The sequence below is a fragment of the Rana temporaria genome, chromosome 7 (genome assembly GCF_905171775.1).
Source record: "Rana temporaria chromosome 7, aRanTem1.1, whole genome shotgun sequence".
Lineage (NCBI taxonomy): Eukaryota > Metazoa > Chordata > Amphibia > Anura > Ranidae > Rana > Rana temporaria.
In genome coordinates this window covers 189,548,956-189,576,001 of record NC_053495.1, presented here as the reverse complement: position 1 = coordinate 189,576,001, position 27,046 = coordinate 189,548,956, and the positions used below count along the sequence as shown (strand labels likewise).

At 45.1% G+C, this 27,046-nt stretch overlaps 1 protein-coding gene across 6 annotated transcripts in view; it reads right to left on the bottom strand.

The window, feature by feature from the left end:
• Positions 1-27,046, bottom strand: part of SLC44A5 (solute carrier family 44 member 5) — a 219,064-nt gene that overhangs the window by 107,840 nt on the left and 84,178 nt on the right. For all 6 annotated transcript variants that reach the window (XM_040360677.1, XM_040360678.1, XM_040360681.1 and 3 more), the window contains exons 2-4: positions 26,811-26,859; positions 11,325-11,398; positions 549-633 (exon numbers count right to left, since the gene is read on the bottom strand). In XM_040360677.1, coding sequence (XP_040216611.1) covers positions 549-633; positions 11,325-11,398; positions 26,811-26,859 — 208 coding nt within the window. The remainder of the gene's footprint in view (positions 1-548; positions 634-11,324; positions 11,399-26,810; positions 26,860-27,046) is intronic.

Below are 27,046 nucleotides of genomic sequence, written 5' to 3'. Positions count from 1 at the left end.
TGGGAGCCGAGTGTTCCCAGCACACAACAGGCGACAGACGGGATGTGACGGAATGCCCGTCTTTCGCCCGTAGCGTGTGGCCGGAAGTGGGTGCAAATACCTGTCTTTAGACAGGTGTCTGCACCCCCCTCCCCCCTGAAAGGTGTCAAATGTGACACCGGAGGGGGGGAGGGTTCCGATCAGCGGGACTCCACTTTAGGGTGGAGCACCTTAAGCAACCTCTGCTAATGCTTTTTCATCCGTTCCAATTACCCACATCTGTGATGGGGTTTACACTACTATACAGTTTATTTTTTTTATTGTTACGTGTTTATTTGTGAATAATTTTTGAAGGATATGCATTTCATCACTTCAATTCTTTGCTGTATTGAGAGAGTCTATGTAACACTAATTGTGTCCACAAGAGGGCTCCAGAGACAGCAGCCAAAGGAACGGCATGAACCTTGCGGGCGGAACACAGAGTATAAATTATTAGCTGCCTGAAAGGCAAACAGCAAGTAATAATTATCTGATCATTTTTAGGACAGCATACAAAAATAGATACTTACTCATTGCGCGTAGCCTTCTGTCCACAGAACTGCCCATAGCTGTCGGTGGGGTATATGACTTTCCTGGGGTCCCCATGAATCCATGCTGAAAGACAAAGCACACAATTGGAAAACACAAAAACCTGGAGCAAAGTAGTGATTTGTGTGCAAGGAGAGATATCTGAGTTTTTATTTCATTCCGCCCGGCGGCTCAACAAAATAAATAACTACCCATCTGTGGGCATCTTTAGGAAACACCTAACACCACGGGGCGAGGTGCTTTATGTACTCCGTCCTATAGAGTAACATAATAGTGAAAGGAAATAATGATACTTATTCTTTAAACACTTCGGGGTAGATCCACGTACCTGGGCGCATTAATACGCTGGGCGCAGCGTATCTAAGATACACTACGCCGCCGCAACTTATTTTTTTTTCTCGAATCCACAAAGAATCTGCGCCGTAAGTTACGGCGGCGTAGTGTATCTCTGGCGGCGTAAGGGCGCGTAATTCAAATGGATGTAATAGGGGCGTGTTTAATGTTAATACGTCGTGACCCGACGTAAACAACGTTTTTTTTTCTGCGCATGCGCCGTCCGTGGGGGTATCCCAGTGCGCATGCTCCAAATTGAACCGGAACCAGCCAATGCTTACGATGGTGACGTCATTCTACGCAAATCCCTATTCGCTAACGACTTACGCAAACGACGTAAAAAATTCAAAATTGTACGCGGGAATGACGGCCATACTTAACATTGAGTACGCCTCCATATAGCAGCTTTAACTATACGCCGGAAAAAGCCGAACGCAAACGACGTAAAAAAATGCGCCGGCCGGACGTACGTTCGTGGATCGCCGTAAATAGCTCATTTGCATACTCGACGCGGATTTCGACGGAAAACGCCACCTAGCGGCCGCTGAAAAACTGCATCTAAGATCCGACGGCGTACTAAGACGTACGCCTGTCGGATCGATCCCAGATGCCGTCGTATCTTGTTTTGTAGATACAAAACAAAGATACGACGCGGGAAATTTAAAATTACGCCGGCGTATCAAGAGATACGCCGGCGTAATCCTTTTGTGGATCTGCCCCTTCTTCTATAGCTGAAAGAGCTCAAGGACCACAATCCCTGGGCTCCTGCTGGGACACAAATCCAGTGTGCTCTGTGATGGTTGTGTCCTTTGGATCACAGCTGATCACAGATTTGGGTAAAGGGCCAATCACAGCAGCACTTTACAATGGGATCAGCTGTGTCCAATCACAGCTGATCACAATGTAAAGGGCACTGATCATCAGTCTCCTGATGATCAGTGCAGCCCCAACAGTTCTAATCAGTGCTGCCTATCAGTGCCCATCAGTGCCGCCTTGTCAATGCTGCCCATCAGTGCCGCCTATCAGTGCAGCCTTTTAGTGCCCATCAGTGTGGCCTTTTTAGTGCCTCCTCGTCAATGCAGCCCATCAGTGCCTCCTATAAGTGCCACCTATTGGTGCCCATCAGTGCTGCCTATCAATGCCTCCTCGTGAATGCTGCCCATCAGTGCCGCCTATCAGTGCCCATCAGTGCAGCCTATTAGTGCCTCCTCGTCAATGCTGCCTATCCGTGCCTCCTATCAGTGCCCGTCAGTGCCACCTATCAGTGCCGCCTATCAAGGTGTCTCCTCATCAATGCTGTTTATCAATGCAGTTATCAGTGCTGCCTATCAGTGCCCAACAGTGCTTCCTATCAGTGCCAGGGCCGGCCTTTGGGGTGTGCGAGCTGTGCGGCTGCACAGGGCGCCATGGGCAACAGGGGCGCCGTGCGGCCATCACAGCTCACAGAATGTGAGCCGTGTAGGTTGAAAAGTGTGACTCCTCCGCACAGTACGGGTAACGATCCTACTGCCGAGCCGCAGAAGATAAATGGCTCGATGTTGCCTGCACTTCTTAGAAACGGACAGAGGTGGCAGCAGAGGGGCGGTGACGTATCGCTCGGTCACGTGAGTGGATTCCTGGAAAGCGACCTTTGTATTTACCAGATATGGGGATGGAGAGCCCGGCCAGGAGATTAGGGAGGCGGAAGCCCCACACAAGGAGCGATGACTGGTGGGGGGTGAAGTCACAAGTCTTATACATACAATTGTTCTTCTCCGCTGTGTCGGGCTATGGAGCCGGGACTACAACTGATCCCCGCAAGGTGTGTGTGTGTTTTTGCTCGCACAGGGCGCCTAAACACCTAAGGCCGACCCTGATCAGTGCCTCCTTGTCAATGCTGCCCATCAGTGCCTCCTATCAGTGCGGCCTAACAGTGCCCATCAGTGCTGCAGTATAAAGGGGCATATACCGCGCTAAAAGTGAATGAAAGTGAATAATTTTCTATGAGAAAAAAGCTGCGACACCTACAAACATGCGATACTCATGTAAACCGAATGTAAAAAAGAGGGCTATCAGTGCCTATCAGTGCTTCCTATCAGTGCCTCCATGTCAATGCTGCCGATCAGTGCCTCCATGTCAATGCTGCCGATCAGTGCCTCCATGTCAATGCTGCCGATCAGTGCCTCCTATCAGTGCCTCCTATCAGTGCAGATCAGTACAGCCACATCAGTGAAGGAGAAAAATTACTTATTTGCAAAATTTTGTAACAGAAACTAAGAAAAACATATTCTCCTGTCTTTACATTTTTCGGCCATTTTTTGTTTGTTCGGTAAAAAAAAAAAAAAACCCAGTAGTGATTAAAAACCAACAAAATAAGGGTCTATTTGTCTGAAAAATGATACCAATGTCATATGGGTAGAGTGTTGATTGGCTGTGCAATTGTCATTTACAGTGTGACAGCACTGAAAGCTGAAAGCTGGCCTGGGCAGGAAGGGGGTAAATTTGCCCGGTATTGAAGTGGTTAATACATTCCCAGATCCAAGCTAAGGTACTAAAAAAGGAAGTATAGATTTAGTATCTGATTCCTCAGCTGGAAAGTTACATCATTTACCATTAATGCCGTAACCTGGAGCCTCTCCGAGGGATCAGACACAATGGTGGACTGATTAGGAGTTGAGCAGTGCATCATGGGAAGAAGAAGGATAGAAGGTGCTCAATGCTAGGAAATACCAGGCGTTCCACATTTACATCAAAGGGGGGGAGCTATCAGGTGAACCAATTACCTTTGTTTCAAATGGGCAAAGTGAAAGTTTACTTTAAAGAATTCCAGGTTGGATGCTGGGCACATGCGCCATTCAGAGAAGCCTTTGCGTTTTCTCAATGAATGCAAAGTGATCTCTGATTAGGTAAGGTGGAGAGGCAGGGTGCCGACATACCATTCTTCTCCTCATCTAATCAGAGGACACTTTGCATTCATTTAGAACAGGGGTGTCCAAACTTTTTTCAAAGAGGGCCAGATTTGATGAAGTGAACATGCGTGAGGGCCGACCATTTTGCCTGACATTCTTTGAACCAATAAAATGCAGTCTAAGTGTGTTTGTCTGAGCATCCAATACACGGCCCAATAAGAATTCTCTTGCCTTTGTGGCTGTGTGTGGTGAAGAGATGAGCTCGGGCGTATTATTTGGATATACTGTATTTATCGGCATATAACACGCACCTTCACTTTAAGAGGGAAGTCATGGATCCTGACAGTGCTGTAACAACTATTTTGCAGCCCAACAGGGTCCACCTATAGCTACATTTCTCCTTTTGATTAAAGCAGAGCTCCACCCTAAAGTGGAACTCCTGCTGATCGGAACCCGCCCCCCCTCCGGTGTCACATTTGACACCTTTCAGGGGGAGGGGGTGCAGGTATTTGCACCCACTTCCGGCCACACAGTCTCGGGCAGACTGCGGGCATGACGTCACCTCCCGTCCCTCCCCTCGTTGTGTTCTGGAAACACTCGGCTCCCAGTACACAGCGGGAGCCAATCGGCAGGCATAGCACGACTCGCGCCGTAGGGAACTGGGCAGTGAAGCCGGAGCGCTTCACTTCCTGGTTCCCTCACCGAGGATGCCGGGGGGGGGGTGGGGGCAGTAGAGTGACGAGCGATCGCTCGTCCTCTGCTGCTGGACTTCAGGACAGGTAAGTGTCTTATTATTAAAAGTCAGCAGCTGCAGTATTTGTAGCTGCTGACTTTTAATATTTTTTTTACAGCGGACATCCACTTTAAGGCTCGATTCACACTAATGCGTTTTTTGGTGCATTTTGCAGAAAAGCAGGGACATTTTTTAACATGGTTTGCTATGGAACATGTTCACATCAATGCTTTTTTGTGCCTCTGCGTTTTTGGAAAGGGTCAGGGACTTTTTTTCCCGCAAAAAGCAGCGTTTTGCATGTAATAGAAGTCAATGGACCCGCATCCAAAATGCAAGTACCGCGTTTTTATTGCGATTTTGACGCATTTTTGCCGCGATTTGCGTTTTTTTTTTTTAACCTGGTTTTTAAATGAAATGTAAAAAAAATTTAAATTGTTGTAAAAAAAATTAAAACGCAAATTGCGGCAAAATCGCGGTAAAAACACAAGTCAAAAAACGCAGCAAGCACCGCAAAAAGTACTGCAAAAACGCTCAAAGGCAACATGCATAGGTGTAAATCGAGCCTGAAACCTCGTACACACGACCGAGGAACTCGACGGGCAAAACACATCGTTTTCCTCGTCAAGTTCCTTGTTAGGCTGTCGAGGAAGTCGACAAGGCAAGTTTCTCCATTCCCGTCGAGGAAAAAGAAGACATGCTCTCTTTTTGGCTCGACGGGATCTTCGACAGTTTCCTCGTCGAAAAATGTACACACGACCGGTTTCCTCGGCAAAAAAAAAATCACAGCAAGTTTCTTGCTGGTTTTTGCCGAGAAACTCGGTCGTGTGTACGAGGCCTTACTCACCCAGTTGCCAGTTAATGAAAGATGGTCGTGAAAGACATGATCATCAAACAATGACTCATGAGACTAATTGGTGCCAACATTACCCAAAGTACAAGGATTATTTTAAACCTTGCAGCAGCGTCCACCACGCAGCAAATCCATGACCCCTTTGCAGTTATAAATAAGCACGTTGCTCGCCGTCCATTGTTGCAGGAGTGGATGATACACACAGTATGTAAATATGTTGGTGGAGATGCCGGGAGTTGAATGTTCTCCGCAGTGGCGAGACTTTTATCGTGCTCCCTCTAATGAAACAACATCTATTTGTAACATCTATTGTCTTGTGTCTCCGTGAATCATGTTTATGTGACACGCCGGGAACATTTTATTAGGTGAAACACGGCAAAATTGTCACATCTGTGCAGTTCTATCAAGGGACATGACCGCTGTCCATAATTTATGGCATAATACTGGGAGCCATAATGTTCAACCCGAGAAGGATATAAATATGTATGTGGCCATCACTTTTCCACATGCAAGGGAAATTTGTTCTCCTGAATATTTCTCTTTCTCTGGTTAAATTTAAGGTTGCTTCCTTTATAATTCATAGTCTTTTTGTGGATAGCTTTTTCAGGAAGCTAAACAACAACATTTGCCTTCATTTTTGTATATTTATCCTTTCTTACCCCTATCCACTCCAGCATCCTCTCCAAAGTTTTATATTCGCACGTCCATGCTCCTGCAAGCTTCACGCTGTAAGGTCCACTAGGATCCTCATGGACAGGTGCGGACCATTCGTCCGTTTTTTCATACGTCCGTTTACGGACTGCAATGCTTTCCAATGGGATAGCGTACGTTAGCGGATGAGCATCCGCTAACGTCCGTTAACATCCGTCTCCGTTAAGCTCTGTTCTTTTGAACGGAAGAAAACCCTATTTTTCTTCTGTCAAAAAAACGGAACGGACCAAAAACGGATGTTAGCGGACGATCCGTTTAACATCCGATCCGCTAACATCCGTTTTTCATCAAAATATGTAATAAAAATAAAGTTCTAACAAAAAAAAAACGGATGAAAAAAATGAGGAAAAACGGACGACAACTGATGAAAAACGGATGACAACTGATGAAAAACGGATGAAAAAACGGATCAACTGATGATAAAAAAGGACCCTAAAACTATGGTGGGGTGCTGAGAGTAGGATTGTAAGGCCTTGTACACACGACCGTTTTCCTCGACAGAATCCATCAAGAAACTTGGTGGGAGAGTTTTTTTGCAGAGGAAAACGGTCGTGTGTATGTTTTTCATCGAGGAAACTGTCGAGGAACTCGACGAGGAAAAAAGAGAACAAGTTCTCTTTTTCCTCGACGGGAGTCTCAATTTCCTCATCGTGTTCCTCATTGAGCTGGTTTTCGACGAGAAACACGTTCATGTATATGCTAAGAAACCCGCGGATGCTCAGAATAAAGTATGAGAAGGGAGCGCACCTTCGGCAAAAGTAGCGTTTGTAATGGAGATAGCACATTTGTCACGCTGTAACAGTCTGAAAAGTGCAAATTGTCTCTCACCAAACTTTTACTAACATGCAATAACATGAGATTAGCAAAAGCAGCCCCAACGGTTGTGCCAGTGGAATGGAACTTCCCCTGCCGTTGTATGTGTTCTACGTCACCGCGTTTGAGAACGAGGAGATTTGGTCTTGACAGTGTGTACGCAAAGAAATCTTGTTGAGTTCCTCGACAAGTCTAACAAGGAACTCGTCGAGGAAAACGATGTGTCTTTTCCGACGAGTTCCTCGGTCGTGTGTACGAGGCCTAAGAGGGTTACAGCTAAAATGTTCACCCTCTACCTGTTGTGTCTCCTGGACAAAAAGTTAAGAGAAATCTAACAGACAGCAATAAAAAAAAATCCTAATAGGGGGTTTTCATTGCTTTCACTATCAAAAACTTACAAAAAAGTTTTGGCTATAGATATACTTTATGAAGTCCCCTCTAAACTGACCCGACTTCCACACTAAATTCTTAAATAGAAGAGGTGCATAATGGTCTATTTACTACTTTGGGGCTTTGGCATAGGAGATACAGTCTAAAAAAAAAAAAAAAACTTCAACAATATCTCTAGGGCGTACCTCCTATGCCCATGCTCCCATGACTTGTCTTCCACCGCAGCTTCCTAGCTGTCAAAGTGACAGCCGGGACTTGCTCTGTTTGACATGAGCGGCTGCAGCCACTCCTATGTAAAGCAACACGTGACAATTCTTATCAAACAGGAGAAATTAACAACTTGAGGGTGCAGACTGTACAGAAATTAGGTTGGGATTCAAGATTGCTTGTGCCACAAGGCAAAGGTACATCTACTGTACCCCTCACAGAATTTATTGTTGCAAAAAGTAGAAATCCACGAGGACTCCACTCCAATCAGAAGTAAAATTCCTCTACCCAAACGAGATCAACAGATTCAGGAAAATCCTAATCTTTGCAGTGGTCTGAAATATTTACTGACAATTCAAGAAGGAGGTCAACGAGTTTCAGAGACCTGCATTGTCTCCAGGTCTGATCAGGCCCGCTCAGGGGTGGACTGACAACTCATGGGGCCCCCCGGGCAATAGAAGATTATGGGGCCCCCGGGCTTACAGATGGCCACCACGCCAGGAGGCATTGCATAGGCAGGGCAGCTAAAATCTCAGGATTTTCACATCAAAAGCATGTCGGTATCGGACATATCAGGGACAGATGTAAAAAAAAACACAGATTTTTACATACTGTCCCTGGTTTTATTGAGCCTGGCAACCCTGATGGGGCCCCCTAGTGGCATGGGGCCCTCGGGCAGTTTGGGTGAACCGGATCAGAGGCAGCCATGAGTAAACGGACAGCGAAGTCAGTTTACTTCTGGCCATCCATAGAGGAAAGAGGGGTCTGTCCGTGTCCACTCTGCAGAAACTGAGCAGACACAGACCGGTCATCTGCCCCGCTACGATTAGCAGGAAATCACCTCACAGATCCCATGCTGATTGGACCAGAAGGCAACCGTGTGAAAGGGCCCTAAGGGCAACTATTCCTACTTTATCTGGCACTTTTCTACTCTATCCAATGATCTGGGTTGTGGGCAGGCTCTCCGCGTCCATATTTACAAAAAAGGACTGCTAAACTGCTGGAGGTGCTTGGATTATTTTTTTCCTTGAAGTTCAGCTTTAAACAGCAGTGCCGGGACAAGGTGAGCTACAGCAGGGGTGGGACATGGGGTGGGGGTGGGCAGAGGGGGAAGCTTCCCTCCTCAAGCTCACACATAATGAAGGGGGGCATAATTTGCCATCTTTGCCCTGGGCATCGGATGATCTTGTCCCGACACTAAGTAAGAGCCCAGGGCATAATAAACTGCACCCCCCCCCATAGATGTATGAGCATTATGTGCAAGCAAAAATCCCCCCATAAAAACACTGAGCACTAATCTGCATGCTTACCACCTAAGCATAAATCCCTCCTTTTCCCAGTACAAATCCACCCCCCTGCTGAAATCCCCATCTAAACACAAATCTTTGCCCCCTCATCTCCAAATCCCCCTAGCTCAAATGCCCCCCCCCCCCCAAAAAAATCACTCCTCCTAGCGCAACTCCTCTACCCCTAAAATTTCCCCTCCTAGTACACATCTTTCCCCCCCACACTTCAAATGCCCCCTCACAGTACAGATTCCTCCAAATCCCCCTCCTAGCACAAATCTTGCCCCATCCCCCCTTTCAACACAAATCCCCCCACAAATATACTCTCCTAGAACAATACTTATGCCCTGCCACCCCCAAAGGGCTCTTTCACACTGGCAAGCATAGGGCGATAGAAAACAGTTGGCTGAATGGTGGTTTTAAGCCCACTCAGCTTCCCGGGTGGTTTTAAGCCCACCCATTGGAATTCTAACATTACAGTCTGACAGGGCCATACACATGCTACAGCCGTGACATACTTCCCAACTGGCACGGATTGTGCGTGACTTTCCCGCAATGACAACTGTTTCCCAAGAGGATATTTTATTTTCCCGCAGAGGAGGAAGAACAACTTTAAAGTCCTGTGAAAAAACATCCCGCGGTAGCACTCCCCCCCCCTGCTCAACAACTCCCGCAGTTCATTGTTGAAAAGTTGGGAGGTATGCCGTGATATTCTGCTTCAGGTTCATGCTGGGTTCACACTATTGCAAATTGACCGGAGATTTTGACTGGCTCTCTATGAAGCTGGGTCACACATCTCCGGAGGGGGCACCCGCGGAGCGCACAGCAGAAGGGTCATGTGTGTCAGCCCAAAATTCTGACCAAATTCTGACCTGAAACTGTGAATGGGGACGACCCCGGACCCCCTGCTGTGCCCCGCGGTCACACATGAACACAGCCTTATGGCTGCAGCAATATCAACTCTGGCTGCAGAGCTTGACTGTCTATCAAACACGTCCATGGGGATCAATGAGTCCGCACCATAAACATTCGGCTCGCGGTTGAGGAGCGGTACCTCAAAGTAAAATTTCCAGTGGGCAATTAAAAAAAAAAAAAAACTAACACCTGCACGCAGCTGCCATATTGTTGCCGCGGATCGCTCTTCAGCCCTCCTTTACATGTCCGGATTGCCTTTACTTCTCCCAATGAGTTATACTGCTAGTAGAATGCTCTACAATATACTGTACACAATAAAAAACGGCACTTGTTATTTTCAGACAGTAACCGCCAGTCTCCTCACACTGGATCTCCATTCTTCTAACACTAAATGTAATGCTCGCTATTAGTCCAGATCCTGCCTGCACTGGTCCTCCTGCAATTTAGCAAATCACGGGAGCAGAAAACGCAGCAGCTGCCGGTCTCTCTATTAATGGTGATGGTCAGTCTGGAAAACACCACCTGTTCTCTGGCAAATTATTAGCCGCTAGAAAATGAGGATACTTGATATTTGAACGTGAAGTTTTCATTTGAGAATTATCCAGTCATTGCAAAGAGATTTCTACCGACATAGGCCCAGATTCTCGTAGGAGTTACGCCGGCGTATCTCCAGATACGCCGTGGTAACTCTGAGTTTGAGGCGTCGTATCTATGCGCCTGATTCTTAGAATCAGTTACGCATAGATTTGTCTTAGATCCGACCGCTTATTGCGATTTTTTTTTACGAAAAATATGTAGAAGAATACGTATCGGCCTAAACTGAGGAAAAAAATGTTTTTTTATATATTTTTGGGGGATATTTATTACAGCAAAAAGTCAAAAATATTATTTTTTTTCAAAATTGTCGCTCTATTTTTGTTTATAGCGCAAAAAATAAAAACCGCAGAGGTGATCAAATACCACCAAAAGAAAGCTCTATTTGTGGGAAAATTTTGTTTGGGAGCCACGTCGCACGACCGCGCAATTGTCAGTTAAAGCGGCGCAGTCCCGAATCGCAAAAAGTGCTCTGGTCTTTGGGCAGCAATATGGTCCGGGGGTTAAGTGGTTAAGAAAGAAAATGGTGTGGTATCCCCTACTTTCTACACTCTTTTGTTTTGATGACCCCACGCCGTTTTGTTTTCTAATTTTTCATTGCCGACATTTTTTTTTTACATGCATTCATCAGCGGGAACCCCGCTGATGACTCATTAGTTGTTAAGGACAAGGCAGGCGCTTGCTCCTTAACAATCTTGATTATTACTGGTTGTTAGGGACGCGGGCGGCTGCCTGCTCCTTAACAACCAGCTATTTACAGCCTGTGTTAAGGATGCCAGTTAGCGCCGGTGGTAAATTACCACAGGCTTTCACTACTAAAATACTGCATGACTTCAAAAAAGAACTAATGCAGTATTTTAGTAGCATTTTTTTCGTAAATGCAAAAAAACTTTATGAAAAACGCTGTGCAGTATCTTACTTGGATGTGGTAAGATACCACTTTGTGAATGGAGCCCAATATATAAGTCACACATTACTTAACATTGGTATCTTATTGGTTGGTCATCATACAAAAGAAATCTTTAACTGTCACTTACCAACAATGCCCAGCGCAATATATCCCAGGATCACCACCACAAAGATAATGCAGCACAGGACATCTGTACAATGCCTACATACAAAGAACACAATAGATCAGAGAAAATTCCTCATCAAGTCATTTGCTGCATTCAGATCATTGTATGATAGATGTTTTTTTAGGTTTTCACAGGTTTTACATTGGTTACCATTAATCCCTATGGAGGATAAGTGTTGATGGAAACCACACTAAAGATGGAGTAAATTATAAGACCCTGGTAATAGGCTACCGGTGGAACCAACAGAGTCATAATAGGGTTAAGTAGCAGAAATGATAAACCTTATTAATGGATTGGTATCAAAAATTATTTCAGCATAAAAATCAACTGACTCCCAGCATTATAGAGTCACTGAGATCAACCAGAGTATCAACAGTTAAAGTGCATTGAAGACAGACAAACATAAAACACATAATCTACTATACGTCCAGACGCCAAATGTCAATACACACAAAGGTTGTCACGCGATAATTATTGCTTTGAAGTTAAACATGGTACAAGACGTATAGGGTGACACAGGGATGGCCTAAGATATTGTGCTGCCTGGATGCAAGAATGAAAAAAAAAAAAAAAAATCACGCCCACCAAAAGGCCCTTACATCCATGGCGTCCGCTCCATAGGGCAAGGGGGGGCAATTGACCCACCTGGAAAATCGAGAAGGTGTTGAAGAGTCTCGCGGCTGTGGGCTGTCTGAGCAGTCCCGGGCCGGATGTCACACAGACACAGCGAGCAGAGTAAAGCCACCTCCCCCTCCAGTGTTTATGTTTACACAGGGAACCTGCTGTGCCCATGCCGTGCTGATGGCTGATGGGGCACTCTTTACGTCTAGAGGAAAAGAGATTTCACCTCCAAATACGGAAAGGTTTTTTCACAGTAAGAGCTGTGAAAATGTGGAACAGACTCCCTCCAGATGTGGTTCTGGCCAGCTCAGTAGATTGCTTTAAGAAAGGTCTGGATTCTTTCCTAAATGTACAGAATATAACTGAGTACTAAGATTTGTAGGTATAGTTGATCCAGGGTAAATCCGATTGCCTCTCGGGGGATCAGGAAGGAATTTTTTCCCCTGCTGTAGCAAATTGGATCATGCTCCGCTGGGGTTTTTTGCCTTCCTCTGGATCAACTGTGGGTATGGAGTTGGGTGTATAGGATTTTACTGTGTTTTTTTTTTTTGTTTTTTTGTGGTTGAACTGGATGGACTTGTGTCTTTTTTCAACCTGACTAACTATGTAACTAACTATGTAACTATGTCACACCTACAGCCACACCCCCCTACAGTTGTAAACACACATGAGGTCACACATAACCCCATCAGCGCCCCCTGTGGTTAACTCCCAAACTGCAATTGTCATTTTCACAATAAAGAATGCAATTTAAATGCATGTTTTGCTGTGAAAATGACAGTGGTCCCAAAAATGTATCAAAATTGTCCAAAGTGTCCGCCATAATGTCGCAGTCATGAAAAAAATCGCTGATCACCACCATTAGTAGTAAAAAAATAATAATTTATAAAAATGCAATAAAACTATCCCCTATTTTGTAAACGCTATAAATTTTTCGCAAACCAACCGATAAACGCTTATTGCGATTTTTTTTACCAAAAATAGGTAGAAGAATACGTATCGCCTAAACTGAGGAATTTTATTTTTTTTTTTATATTTTTGGGGGATATTTATTATGGCAAAAAGTAAAAAATTTTTTTCAAAATTGTCGCTCTATTTTTGTTTATAGCGCAAAAAATAAAAACCGCAGAGGTGATCAAATACCACCAAAAGAAAGCTCTATTTGTGGGGAAAAAAAGGACGCCAATTTTATTTGGGAGCCACGTCGCACGACCGCGCAATTGTCAGTTAAAGTGATGCAGTCCCGATTTGCAAAAAGGGGCCTGGTCCTTTAGCTGCATTTTGGTCCGGGTCTTAAAAAAATAATCATTTTTTTTTATCATTTAATGGGCTCTTAATTTTTATCTTGTTGTTTTTGGCCGTGAAGTTTTGCTGTGAACTTGAACAGCATAGAATGCGTCAATCACAAGAGAATTCAGCGAATTTCATTCCTAAATCATTTCCAGCTTGAGGTCCTGACAAGCAGCCGAAGTTTCCAGAACAGTTTTTTTAGCGCCGTGACATTCAAGGCGATTTCACAGCAGGGATTTTAATAAAACCAGAATTCCTCGCACCGTCCGGCTCCCTGACAACACGTCTCCACCGCGCTCAAACGTTTTGCTCACGCGCCTCTACTTTTACTCCCAGCTCCCTCTTAATTACCCTCAGGCAAGAAACTGAGAGTGTCAGAAAAACCCGGCGTATTAAATATTGAAATGCTGCTTTGCAACGGCACCAGCAAAGGAAGGAGAGGAGGAGCCGGAGAGGAGATTTCATTCTGTCTGGAACCTGCCATGGCGCTGATATCAGCCGCAACGTGGGAAAAGAAAAAGAGATTAGATTTTTATCACAAGGTGAAAGCACCGTCACCCATTCTAAAATAATTTGTGACATTTCAGTTACGCCGCTCTGCTTCCTTGGATTGGCTTCAATGAAAAAAAAAAAAAAAAAACGCGTTAGCGTGGAACTGTGTTTAAAAAAAAAAAAAAAAGACAGAAAGAAAGAATTTCTCTCTAACAATAAGGCCTTAGTCACACTTGCTCAAAATACTGCCGCTTAACAAACGCACCTATATCGTTAATGGGCGTTGTTAGTTGAGTCTGATGCACTTTTAACCACTTAACCACTTCAGCCCCGGACCATTTGGCTGCCAAATAACCGGGCCACTTTTTGCGATTCTGCACTGCGTCTCTTTAAGTGACAATTGCACGGTCCCAAACAAAATTGATGTCCTTTTTTCCCCCCCACAAACAGAGATTTCTTTTGGTGGTAATTGATCACCTCTGCGGTTTTTATTTTTTTGCGCTATAAACATTATGATTGGTTTGCGCAAAAGTTATAGCATCTACAAAATAGGGGATAGATTTATGGCATTTTTATTATTATGATTTTTTTACTTGTTATGGCAGCGAGCTGCAATTTTTATCATGACTGCGACATTATGGCGGACACATCGGACACTTTTGACGCTATTTTGGGACCATTCACATACAGCGATCAGTGCCAGAAAAATGCACTGATTAGTGTATAATTGTGACTGGCAGGGAAGGGGTTAACCACTAGGGGGCGGGGAAGGGGTTAAGTGTGTCCTAGGGAGTGATTCTAACTGTTAGGGGGTGTGCCTTATTTACACTGGCATCTCACTGTTCTGCCGTTCCGTGACCCGATCGCGGGACACCGGCGGACAAATTTCTTCCTCATTTTAGGCCAATATGTATTCTTCTGCATATTTTTGGTTTGTGCAAAAGTTATAGGGCCAGATTCTCAAAGAGATATGACGGTGTATCTATGCGACTGATTCATAGAATCAGTTACGCATAGATATGCCTAAGATCCGACAGGTGTAACTGTGTTACACCGTCGGATCTTAACTGCAATTTAAAAATGGCCGCTGGGGGAGAATATGTAAATCAGCGAGGTACGCCAATTCACGAACGTACGCGGGCCCGACGCAGTGTTTTTACGACGTTTACGTAAGGGTTTTCCCGGCGCATAGTTACCCCTGCTTCTATGAGGCGCAGCCAATGTTAAGTATGGCCGTCGTTCCCGCGTAAAAAATAAATTTTTTACGTCGTTTGCGTACGTCGATTCACAAAAGCGCTCGTCGCAAGTTACGCTCACGCTGAAACCAATGACGTCTTAGCGACGTCATTGGGAGCAATGCACGCCGGGAAAATTTGCGGACGGCGCATGCGCATTTAAATCGGCGCGGGGACGTGCCTGATTTAAATACTACACTCCCCCTAGCCGCGGAGATTCAATTCCGCCGGGGGAGTTTGGAGGTAAGTGTTTTGTGAATTACCCACTTGCCTCTAAAACTTGCGGCGGCGGATCTTTAATCAGATCGATTACGCGGATCTAAAGATCCGCTGATCTATCTGAATCTGGCCCAAAGTGTCTATAGCTGCAACCGCTGGATCAGTTCTCTGGCTTGCCGATGAGCCAGGTAAGCAGAAAGAGCAGCGGCTGTAGAAAATTTTATTACTGGGGTTATGGAATCTATCTGCAGCCATAACCCTGGTATTAAACGTCAAAGTAATGACGTAAATTCCCAGTTAGGTGGTCGAAAAGTGGATGTTATAGGCGTGTTAAAATGCTTCCCAAATGCACTATGCTTTAAAGTGATTAAAAACGTTTTTTTTTTCCTTAAAATAACAAACATGTCATACTTACCTACTGTGTGCAAGGGCTTTGCACAGAGTGGCCCTAATGCTCCTTTTCTGGAGTCCCCGGTGGGGCGCTCCTGGCTCCTCCTCTTCATCGGGTGCCCCCACGAAGAGACACTTTCCAAGGGGACACCCATGCGGGCGTGCTCCCAAGTCCTGCTGCTGCATCCATTGACACAGACAGCAGGACTCGGCCCAGCCCCCTTGTGTTACTGGATTTCATTGACTGCAGCAAGAGCCAGTGGCTCCTGGCGCTATCAATCTATCCAATGAGGACCGAGACAGCGGCTTGTGCTCGTCGCTGGACTCAGCGATCACAGAGCGCTCCACCCAATCACAGAGCGGGCAGCGCGATCATGAGAGGTGGTCCGTGGATGCCCTCCAGCTTTTTATTCAGTTATAGTGTGGGAGGGAAGCATAGCTCCCAACTGTCCCTGATTTCGAGGGACTGTCCCTAATTTGGAGCAATGTCCCTCTTCCCCCCTCATTTGTCCCTCAGTTTGGTCTAATCTATATAGTTGTGTATAAAATGCTATTTTTTTTCTTTCAAAAGGTGTTTCTCAGCGCTAAACCTTTCATCCAAATTCTAAATTGTTGCATTTGTACATTTTAAAAGCCAATATAAAGGAATAGTAGTGGTAAAAAAAAGCCTGTCTAGATTTAATTAACCATTTTTTGGTCAATTCTCCTTTAAGGGGGTGTGGTAGGGGGCGTATCCTATGCCTACATATGTTTGTTAGCAGGTGTCCCTCATTCCCATTTCAAAATGTTGGGAGGTATGGGGAAGGGGAAAAATTATTCTTTGGATTTCGATATCGAAAAATTTGATCACCCAGAGATTTGAATTTCATTTTTCAATGGCATTTTTTTTTTTTATATATATATATATATATATATATATAAGACACAGTGGGGATGATTTAATAAAGGCAAATAGACTGTGCACTTTGCAAAGTGCAGTCAGCAAGAGCACTTGCTCCAGAGCTTAGTAAATTACCATATATACTCGAGTATAAGCCAAGTTTTTCAGCAAATTTTTTGGTGCTGAAAATGCCCCCCTCGGCTTATACTCGAGTCACCTTTTTGCGTCTGATCTCCCAGACTTTGGGGACCCTGTACCGGCCGGCCGTAGGTCCCCTGGACCCCAAACTGGCACACATATAGTCCCACTCTTCCTCTACAAGTGTGCAAAGTTTGTTGTCCGGGGAACCTATGGCCGGGGAACACTGATTTTTCAAAGCCAGGCACCCCTTCCATAGACTCCCATGGTAAACGTAAGTCTAGTCATGGGCACAGTGAGGCATGGGCACAGTGAGGCATGGGCACAGTGAGGCATGCACATGGACACAGTGAGGCATGGGCACAGTGAGGCATGGGCACAGTAAGGCATGGGCACAGTGAGGCATGCACATGGACACAGTGAGGCATGGGCACAGTGAGGTATGGGCACAGTGAGGCATGGACACAGTGAGGCACAGTGAGGCATGCAGATGGACACCCTAGGCTTATACTCGAGTCAATACATTTTCCCAGTTTTTTTGTGGTAAAATTAGGTGCCTCGGCTTATATTCGGGTCGGCTTATACTCAATCCCCAATCAAATGCAAGGAGAATAAAAAAAAATGCAGTTTTGCTTGCACGTGATTGGATAATAGTAGTCAGTAGAGCTTCTGCTCATTTACTAAGCTCCGGAGCAACTGCATTATGCCCATTAGTAACTCAACCCCAATATACATGTAGCGCCTGGTTACTTCCAAGTACCGGTGCTATTGAAAATTTAGAGGGAGATCAGAGTGCTAATGACTCTGATTCTAATTACAATGTTCAAGTAGGGTCTCTGTTTCAGATTAGCTGTACTGTGGGCTCATTGTACTGTGGGCTGTTGTTGCTGGGGTGTTATCCCACCCCAGGACGACAGGTGGCAGCAGTGGAGTTGAGGCTTGGGTGTCCTTTACCAGCAGCCAATCAGGAGGGAGTGTCCTTGCTGGGCATGCTGGGAGGGGGTTCTTATGGAACAGACGCCATTGAGTCTGGGTCTTCTTCCAGTGTGGCACCCACCTTTAAGGTGATCACATCACAGCGCTCCGGCGTTATGGCCTACCTGGCCGGGGCGTGCGTGCCACGCGGTGTTCCTGGTTCCGGGACCATGTTGGTCCGGAACATTTGAGCAGCGGCGGGGAGCCAGTGAGTAACTGGGTTCCCACTTTTGAGGATCCCAAGCGGTATAGCTGTTCGGTGGGGAGTCCGTCTGAGGAGCACTAATGAGAGGCTGGCGATCCAAAAGGATTTCGACAAACCACGGGGATCAAGGTAGCCGGACACTGAAGGATTGATCACCTGTCAGTCGGTACCTGGGCGACGTTAAGAAGGAGATCCAGGCGTAATTCACCCAAGGAGGATTGCCTCCGTAACTACAATCAGAGAGGGCCTGTGGCAGAGGTGTCTCCCTGACCTTCATTTCAGCAGAGTCTGTGGCAGAGACTTTTCCTCAAAAGGTTTGAGTGATACTCCGGCTGCCAGGTCAGTGAGAGAGGCCTCTCCGGGTATGCTTAACCCACTCAGGCAGGAGTGGTGCGGAAAGTGTTACATAAGGGAGCAGGACTGTTCCAAATACTACGCCTGAATCTGCTCTTCTCCTTCTTTTTTCAAACTCTATCCTTTCATCACCAGTTCATTGTTTTTACCCGGCTGGGTAGTAAAGAGCACAGCAAAGACACTTGTTGCGGACATTCCGTTACTACTGCTATACGCACCATTCACCCCTAGGAATTCGGAAGAGCCACAAGGTAAATGTGCCACCCAAAATAACTAGCAGCTCTTCCGGGGGTAGTGATACATACAGTGCCGGCCCAAGACATTGTGCTGCCTGAGACCAATAATGAAACGCTGCCCCCCCCAGAAAAAAAATCACGCCAACCAAAAGGCCCCCACATTCATTATTTTATATCATGATAACTAAAGGGGACCCGTCATGGCTCTATACATGTATAAAGGAGTATAAAGAGGACCTGTCATTGCTCTATACATGTATATAGAGGACCTGTCATTACTCTTTACATGTAAAGGAATATCAAGAGGACCTGTCATGGCTCTATAAATGTATATAGGACTATAAAGAGTACTTGACATGGCTCTATACATGTATAAAGGAGTATAACGAGGGCCTGTCATGGCTCTATAGATGTATAAAGAGGACCTGTCATGGCTCTATACATGCATATAGGCGTATAAAAGGACCTGCCATGGCTCTATACATGTATCCAGTAGTATAAAAGGGACCTGTGAATTGCCGGCGGCCACAATGTCTTTTGCGCAAACTAATCAATGTACGCTAATTGTACGTATGTAGAAGAATACATAAAGAGGACCTGTCATGGCTCTATACATGTATAAAGAAGTATAAAGAGGACCTGTCATGGCTCTATACATGTATATAGAGGACCTGTCGAGACTCTTTACATGTAAAGGAATATAAAGAGGACCTGGCTCTATAAATGTATATAGGAGTATAAAGAGGACCTGTCGTGGCTCTATACATGTATATAGAGGACCTGTCGAGACTCTTTACATGTAAAGGAATATAAAGAGGACCTGGCTCTATACATGTATAAAGGAGTATAAAGAGGACCTGTCATGGCTCTATACATGTATAAAGGAGCATAACGAGGACCTGTCATGGCTCTATAGATGTATAAAGAGGGCCTGTCATGGCTCTATACATGCATATAGGCGTATAAAAGGACCTGCCATGGCTCTATACATGTATCCAGGAGTATAAAGGGACCTGTGAATTGCCGGCGGCCACAATGTCTTTTGCGCAAACAAATCAATGTACACTAATTGTGGGGTTTTTTTGGTACCAAAAATATGTAGAAGAATACATATTGGCCTTACCTGAAGAAAATAGTTTATTTTTCTAAATTTTGGGGATATTTATTATAGCAAAAAGTTAAAAAATATATATATTTATAGCACAAAAAATAAAAACCGCAGAGGTGATCAAATATCACCAAAAGAAAGCTCTATTTGTGGGAAAAAAAGGACATCAATTTTATTTGGGTAGCGGAGCTGGCGGAACGGGCTGGCGGGCATCAGTATGCTGCCCCCCTAAAAGTGCTGCCTGGTACCCATGGTACCACCCGGTCCCATCATAGGGCCGGCCCTGGATACATAAATATGCCAGTTCATGTGGATTATAAGACGTTATACAAGGGGCTTTATAAATATGTGGCTTTTTACTTTTATATTTTTCTAATGAATGTGGTTATTTAAAGTTGGTATAATAAGGACTTAAAAAAATGAAGATTTTAGTATTTCTCCTGTCTATGCTGCTGTGATAACTCCTTTAAGCTTTTTCTAAAGGGTCCCAGAATCATTGAAAGTTGGGTATCCTTCAAATATTCTATAACCTTCTTATTTTTCAGTTCTAGTGTGATATTTGATCAAGCATTAGGGACTCAGACGGCGGAGACTTTACATCCTATATACAAAGAACTAAAATAGTCTCATTAAGCCACGCAGACTCCTTTTCTCTGCAGGGCCCAGGTAGTAGCTCCATAAGTGTCAATAATGCATCTGGTTTGTCACTTTTAATCTTTTAATTACATCGCCTTGCTGTGCGTTCTCCTTCACGCCAAGCACTTTGTTGGAGCTGTAGGCAGCTTCCTACTGAAAATCCTCAGAGCTTGTGTAAAAACCCAGCCGGGCTTTGTTCACAGAAAACTCGGTGACATTTCACAAATGACGGAAGTGCTTCCAACTCTGCACACTCATCTCTGCTCTTCCCGGTACAAATGGAAGGCTTTCAGGCTGTGCCAGTGCCAAGCCTGCTAATCGCTCTTTTTTACCCAGGTCCATCTGCCGAGGGTTCTTCTTAAAGTGAACCTGTGCTTTGTTCAGGCAAGGCAAAAGGCAATAGGTTCCATTGCCCTAGGTTTATTCCTGTGCGTTTTGCAGTTTGCAGAAACGCACTACAGTCCATTTAACATGGTTTCCTATGGCATTCACTCACATGTATGCATTTAGCGCCCAGTGTGTTTTTGGAAAGGGTCAGGAACTTTTTTCTGCATTTTGCGAGTAATAGACTTTAATGGAATTGCACCAGAAACACAAGAGTTGTGTTTGCGATGCAATTTTTGATGTGTTTTGCCGTTTTTATTTTTCTGTTTAAACACTGGCCCGGATTCAGGTAGATTTGCCCCTTTCTTGCGGAGGCGCAGGGCAACGTTTTTGCCCTGCGCCCCCGCAAATTTACTGCGCTACCCGCGATTCACGGAGCAGTAGCTCCGTAAATTGCGTGTGCGCTGTGTAGATTTGCCCTGCGTAAGGGCGCCTAATGTAAATGATCCCGTAGGGGGCGGGAATCATTTAAATTAGGCGCGCTCCCGCGCCGAGCGTAGAGCGCATGCTCCGTCGGGAAACTTTCCCGACGTGCATTGCGGCAAATGATGACGTCCAGCGCCATTCACGAATCACTTACGCAAAATACGTATAAAACGAACGTCGCGACGCGGGAACGTCGGGTATACTTTAGCATTGGCTGCCCCTGCTATTAGAAGGGGCAGCCTTACGCTAAACACGCCGTACGGAAACAACGTAAATTGCGTACGCAGGGCTCGTGCAACATTGTGAATCGGTGTTAGTATGCAATTTGCATACTATACACTGAGCACAATGGGAGCGCCCCCTAGCGGCCATCGCAAGAATGCAGCCTAAGATATGCGTGGCATAAGAGCCTTATGCCACGCAGATTTTAGGCTGCAGTCGGCGTTACGATGTTCCTGAATCAGGAGCATTCGTAACGCCGGGGCAAGTAAGCAATTGCGCGGTGTAACCTATGGTTACGCAGGCGCAATTGCTTCTTGAATCCGGGCCACTGTATATAGCTGGTTGCTAAGAAGCAAGCTGGAAAGCCGGCCACTGCCGTCCTTAACCACTTACCCCCCGGACCATATTGCTGCCTAAAGACCAGAGTACTTTTTGCGATTTGGGACTGCGTCGCTTTAACAGACAATTGCGCGGTCGTGCGACGTGGCTCCCAAACAAAATTGGCGTCCTTTTTTTCCCACAAATAGAGCTTTCTTTTGGTGGTATTTGATCACCTCTGCGTTTTTTATTTTTTGCGCTATAAACAAAAATAGAGCGACAATTTTGAAAAAAATGAATATTTTTTACTTTTTGCTGTAATAAATATCCCCCAAAAATATATAAAAAAACATTTTTTTTCCTCAGTTTAGGCCGATACGTATTCTTCTACATATTTTTCGTAAAAAAAATCGCAATAAGCGTTTATTGATTGGTTTGCGCAAAAGTTATAGCGTTTACAAAATAGGGGGTATTTTTATGGCATTTTTATTAATATTTTTTTTACTAGTAATGGCGGCGATCAGCGATTTTTTTTTCGGTATTGCGACATTATGGCGGACACTTCGGACATTTTTGACACATTTTTGGGACCATTGGCATTTTTATAGCGATCAGTGCTATAAAAATGCATTAGATTACTATAAAAATGCCACTGGCAGTGAAGGGGTTAACACTAGGGGGCGGGGAAGGGGTTAAGTATGCCTGGGTGTGTTCTTACTGTGGGGGGGGGGGTGGCCTCACTAGGGGAAACACTGATTTTCTGTTCATACATTGTATGAACAGAAAATCAGCATTTCCCCTGCTGACAGGAACGAGAGCTGTGTGTTTACACACACAGCTCCCGTTCCCCGCTCTGTACCGAGCGATCGCGTGTGCCCGGCGGCGATCGCGCCCGCCGGGCACACGCACGGGAGTCGGGGGCGAGCGGGGAGCGCGCACGCGCGCCTCCGGCGGCGCGCACGCGCCCCCTAGTGGCGGCTATACGATAGGACGTATAGCTACGGGCTCTCGCCCAGGAGAGCCGACCTGCCGCCGTATAATGACGGTGCGCGGTCGGCTACTAGTTAACAACTGATAAATCATCAGCTGTCAGCAAAAAATTGCCAGCAAAAAAGAAAAATTGGGGTCCCTCCCAGGTCCATACCAGACCCTTATCCAAGCATTCAGGTCAGGAAAAGGAAGGGGACGAGCAAGCGTCCTGAACCATACCTGGCCACATGCCCTCAACATGGGGGGGTGGGTGCTTTGGGGCAGTGGGCAGAGCCAAAGCAGTGGTTGTGGGGGTCTGCAGGCTTATTGGAATCTGGGGCCCCCGGATCCTTATTGGAAAGGGGGTCCCCGGATCCTGGCCCGACCCTATGTGAGTGAGTAGGGGTACCCCTACCCATTCACCCCAAAAAGCAGTAAAATGTTTAAAAAAAGAAATGTCCTTTATTAACCACTTAAGCCCCGGACCAATATGCAGCTAAATGCCCAGAGGTGTTTTTACAATTTGGCACTGCGCTGCTTTAACTGGTAATTGCGCTGTCATGCAATGTTGTACCGAAACGAAATTTGCGTCCTTTTCTTCCCACAAATAGAGCTTTCTTTTGGTGGTATTTGATCACCTATGCGGTTTTTATTTTTTGTGCTATAAACAAAAATAGAGCGACAATTTTGAAAAAAAATTCAATATTTTTTTACTTTTTTCTAATAAATATCCCCCAAAAATATATATAAAAAAATATATATTTTTCCTCAGTTTAGGCTGATACGTATTCTTCTACATATTTTTGGTAAAATGGATTCCGTCGGATTTTTGTGCATCGATGGAGCATACACACGGTCGGATTTTCCGACAACAAGCTCACATCGAACATTTGTTGTCGGAAATTCCGACCGTGTGTACGCGGCATTAGAGTGAATAAGGTATGTGTAAACCTGGCCACTTTGACCATTTTAAAATTCTGTCCCTTTTTTGGGGCTGAAGTTTTCCTTTAGGCATTTAGCATTTCTGTAAATATGCAGCTCCAATTGGAGTGCATTACCTGGATCATTTATCCTCTGATACAAACGGAATACTTCCTATTTGGCTGCATGCACAGCTCTAAAGGATATTGGCAGAGCAGGCAGATCTGTAAAAACAGAAGATGAGGCTGCTCTGTATTCATTAAGCCACTGAACACTATGAGTCACGTGCACAATCTCTGCGTGCGCTTGGAAGGGAGAGAGCTGAAACAATGTCATTGTAATTTCACTGAAAATGTGGGGGCATTTGTGTTACAGTGAGAAAACGTTTGACTGGCTGCATTTCTGGAATATTTCCGGCTCCTCTTCATTTGTGGCATCTGTCGGCCGTGCGCAATCCTACAAGTTTGGCAATGGAAATGAACCAGACAGCTTGGAGGCTGTTTTTATGAACGCATGGGCCACTGAGAGAGGTCAGATGGAGACATGTTAGTCACCAAGGCCCAAGCTGCTGCCAAACGCAAGATCTGTCCAGAGCGCGGAATTAACGGATAGAAAATGTTTATCTGTTAATTGGGTTCAAGTCTCATTTTAGATGTTTTTCTATCTGTTTCAAAATTTTCTATACTGTATTTCTGAATATTCATACCAATGGGCCATCGTGGTTGTCCTACCTGGAGGACTAAGGTGCAGCAATGGAGCTACAAATAAACCCAATGGACAGTGGAGTAGCTACACTAGAATAGGCCCCAGCTTAAAGCTTGCTAGTAGAACTTTCGTATGAAAATAAAAATTTGATACATTTTTGTTAAATTTTCTAATGCAGTGTTCCTTTTTTCAGCCAAGGCACCCTTTAAATATTATGGACAGTCTCGAGTTACTCTTTAAAAATGATGGACAGTTTCAAGGCACCCTTTAGAAATTATGGACAGTCTCCAGGCACCCTTTAACCAGTTAACAACCGCCCTATAGACGATATACGTCTACAAGGTGGTTGCTTAACGCCCCCCCGAGGCGCGCACACGGGAATGTCCGTGATCGCCGGGTCCTCTGATAGCGGCGGTTTACCACGTGATCGCTCCGTCCAATGACGGAGCGATCACTAGTAAACAAACCGGGGTCATGTGATGATGCCGTTTCCTCCCTCCCCATTCTGTACCAAACGGTACAGTGTGAGAGGAGAGAGGGGGGGGGGAGAGAGCAGATGCAGCACGAGTGCTGTGGGCTGGATCTGTGACACATGCAGTCACAGATCCAGCCAGCCATCCATCCCTGCACAGCCATCCCATACCCATACTGTGCAATACCCCACAATACCCATACTGTGCAATACCCCACACTACTCTGCAATACCCCACAATACTCTGCAATACCCCACAATACTCTGCAATACACCACACTACTCTGCAATACCCCACAATACTCTGCAATACCCCACAATACTCTGCAATACCCTGCATTGTCGCCTTTGGGGATTTTTAAGTAGCAAAGTTTGGCGCCATTCCACGAGCGTGTGCAATTTTGAAGGGTGACATGTTGGGTATCTATTTACTCGGCGTAACTTCATCTTTCACATTTATGCAAAAGAATGAAGAAAAAAATACTAAATTTGCTAAATGTTATAATTTATAAACAAAAAAAATCATTTCTTTTACAGAATTTTCAGTATTTTTTCTCTTATAGCGCAAAAAATAAAAAACCCAACGGTGATTAAATACCACCAAAAGAAAGCTCTATTTGTGTGAAAAAAAGGATGAAAATTTCATTTGGGTACAGTGTTGTATGACTGAGTAATTGTCATTCAAATTGTGAGAGCACCGAAAGCTGAAAATTGGTCTGGTTATTAAGTGGGTTTACGTGCCCAGTGATCAAGTTGTTAAAGATTATGGACAGTCTCGAGGCACACCATTCTAAAATGTAAAAACTATTCTTATGCCTCGTACACACGATCGGTCAAACAGATGAGAACGGTCTGATGGACCGTTTTCATCGGACCAAACCCATCGTGTGTGGGCCCCATTGGTTATTTATCCATAGGTTAAAAAAAAGCCAACTTGTTTTAAAATTAACCGATGGATTCCTAACCGATAGAAAAAAACTGATCGTTAGTAGGCACAACCATCGGTTAAAAATCCACACATGCTCAGAATCAAGTCGGCGCATGCTTGGAAGCATTGAACTTCGTTTTTTTCAGCACGTCATTGTGTTTTACGTCACCGCGTTCTGACACGATCGGTTATTTAACCTATGGTGTGTAGGCGTGACGGACCATCAGTCAGCTTCATCGGTTAACCGAAGACAACGGTCCTTCAGACCGTTGTCCTCTGGTTAACCTATCGTGTGTACGAGGCTTTAGACCCCTTTCACACTGGGGCCACGGCCGCGGTAAACTGACGCTCGTTTTTGCGGCGCTTAACCACTGTTTAAGTGGTGCTTTTGCCAAAGAAGGGGATTAAAACTCCTGTGTGGAGGCATTTCTGAAGCGCTTTTCAGGTGCTTCAGAAGCCCTGCCCATTCATTTCAATGGGCAGGGCGTTTTGGGAGAGCTAAATACAGCACTTCCAACCCACCCCAAAGATGTGGCTTTCAGGACTTTTCGGAACGCCCCGCAAGCGCACTGCCCCAGGCGCTTAGCAGAGGCTATTTCTAGCGCTAAATCGCCTGAAAACCACGCCAGTGTGAAAGGGGTATTACAGTACTTTAAAAAACATGCTGGGCTTTCCAATTAGAAAGCCCAGCACCACTCATATGTTTGCTTAAAGCCTATATATTTCAAGGTCAGACACTTCCCCTTAGGCTCCATTCACACCTAGGCGTTTTTACGCCCGACGCTATTGCAGCCTGAAATACGCTGGAGGGGTGATTTAACATTGTCGGCTATGGAAATGGTTCACATCTCCACGCCATACGCCGAAACGCCGTACGCCTGAAGCTCAAAACAAGTCCCTGACCCTTTTTTTCAGGTGGCTTCGGCGTTCGGCCATAGCCGACAATGTGTAAATCACCCCTCCAGCGAAAACCGTGGTAAATCGCGTAACAAAACGCCGCAATTTGTTGCGGCAAATCGCGGTACAATACGCCGCGTTCAGGTGTGAATGCAGCCTCAGGGTGAAGGTTTGTGCTCTTTCCCTGCTGCTTATGTAAGCTGATTTCTCCTGCCTTTCAGATCTATTTTACAGCGCAGGTGCTGCTTATTTGGGAGTGAGCCTATTGATCTCACAAGCTAAATATGAACTAAGTAATATTTCACGTTGACCTGATTAAAAAGTAATATTTGTATTTCTGATCATAAGTAGTACATTAAGAAAATGTATGAGAAACACACTATGTCCCCCTTAAGCACACTACTCATTTATTTATACAAATGTTACCTGTTTCCGATGGGTCCTTTAAACTTTGGATCAAACTTCCTTGGTTCACCTACAATAAAGACACAAAAATAATGTTAACTTAACAAAATCTTAATTCAGGCTAGTCATATACTATCAGTTGCCATCAGTGCAGCTTATCAGTGTCCACCAGTTCAGTGCATCATTGCCCATCAGTGCAGCGCATCATTGCCCATCAGTGCAGCATATCATTTCCCATCATTGCAGTGTATCATTGC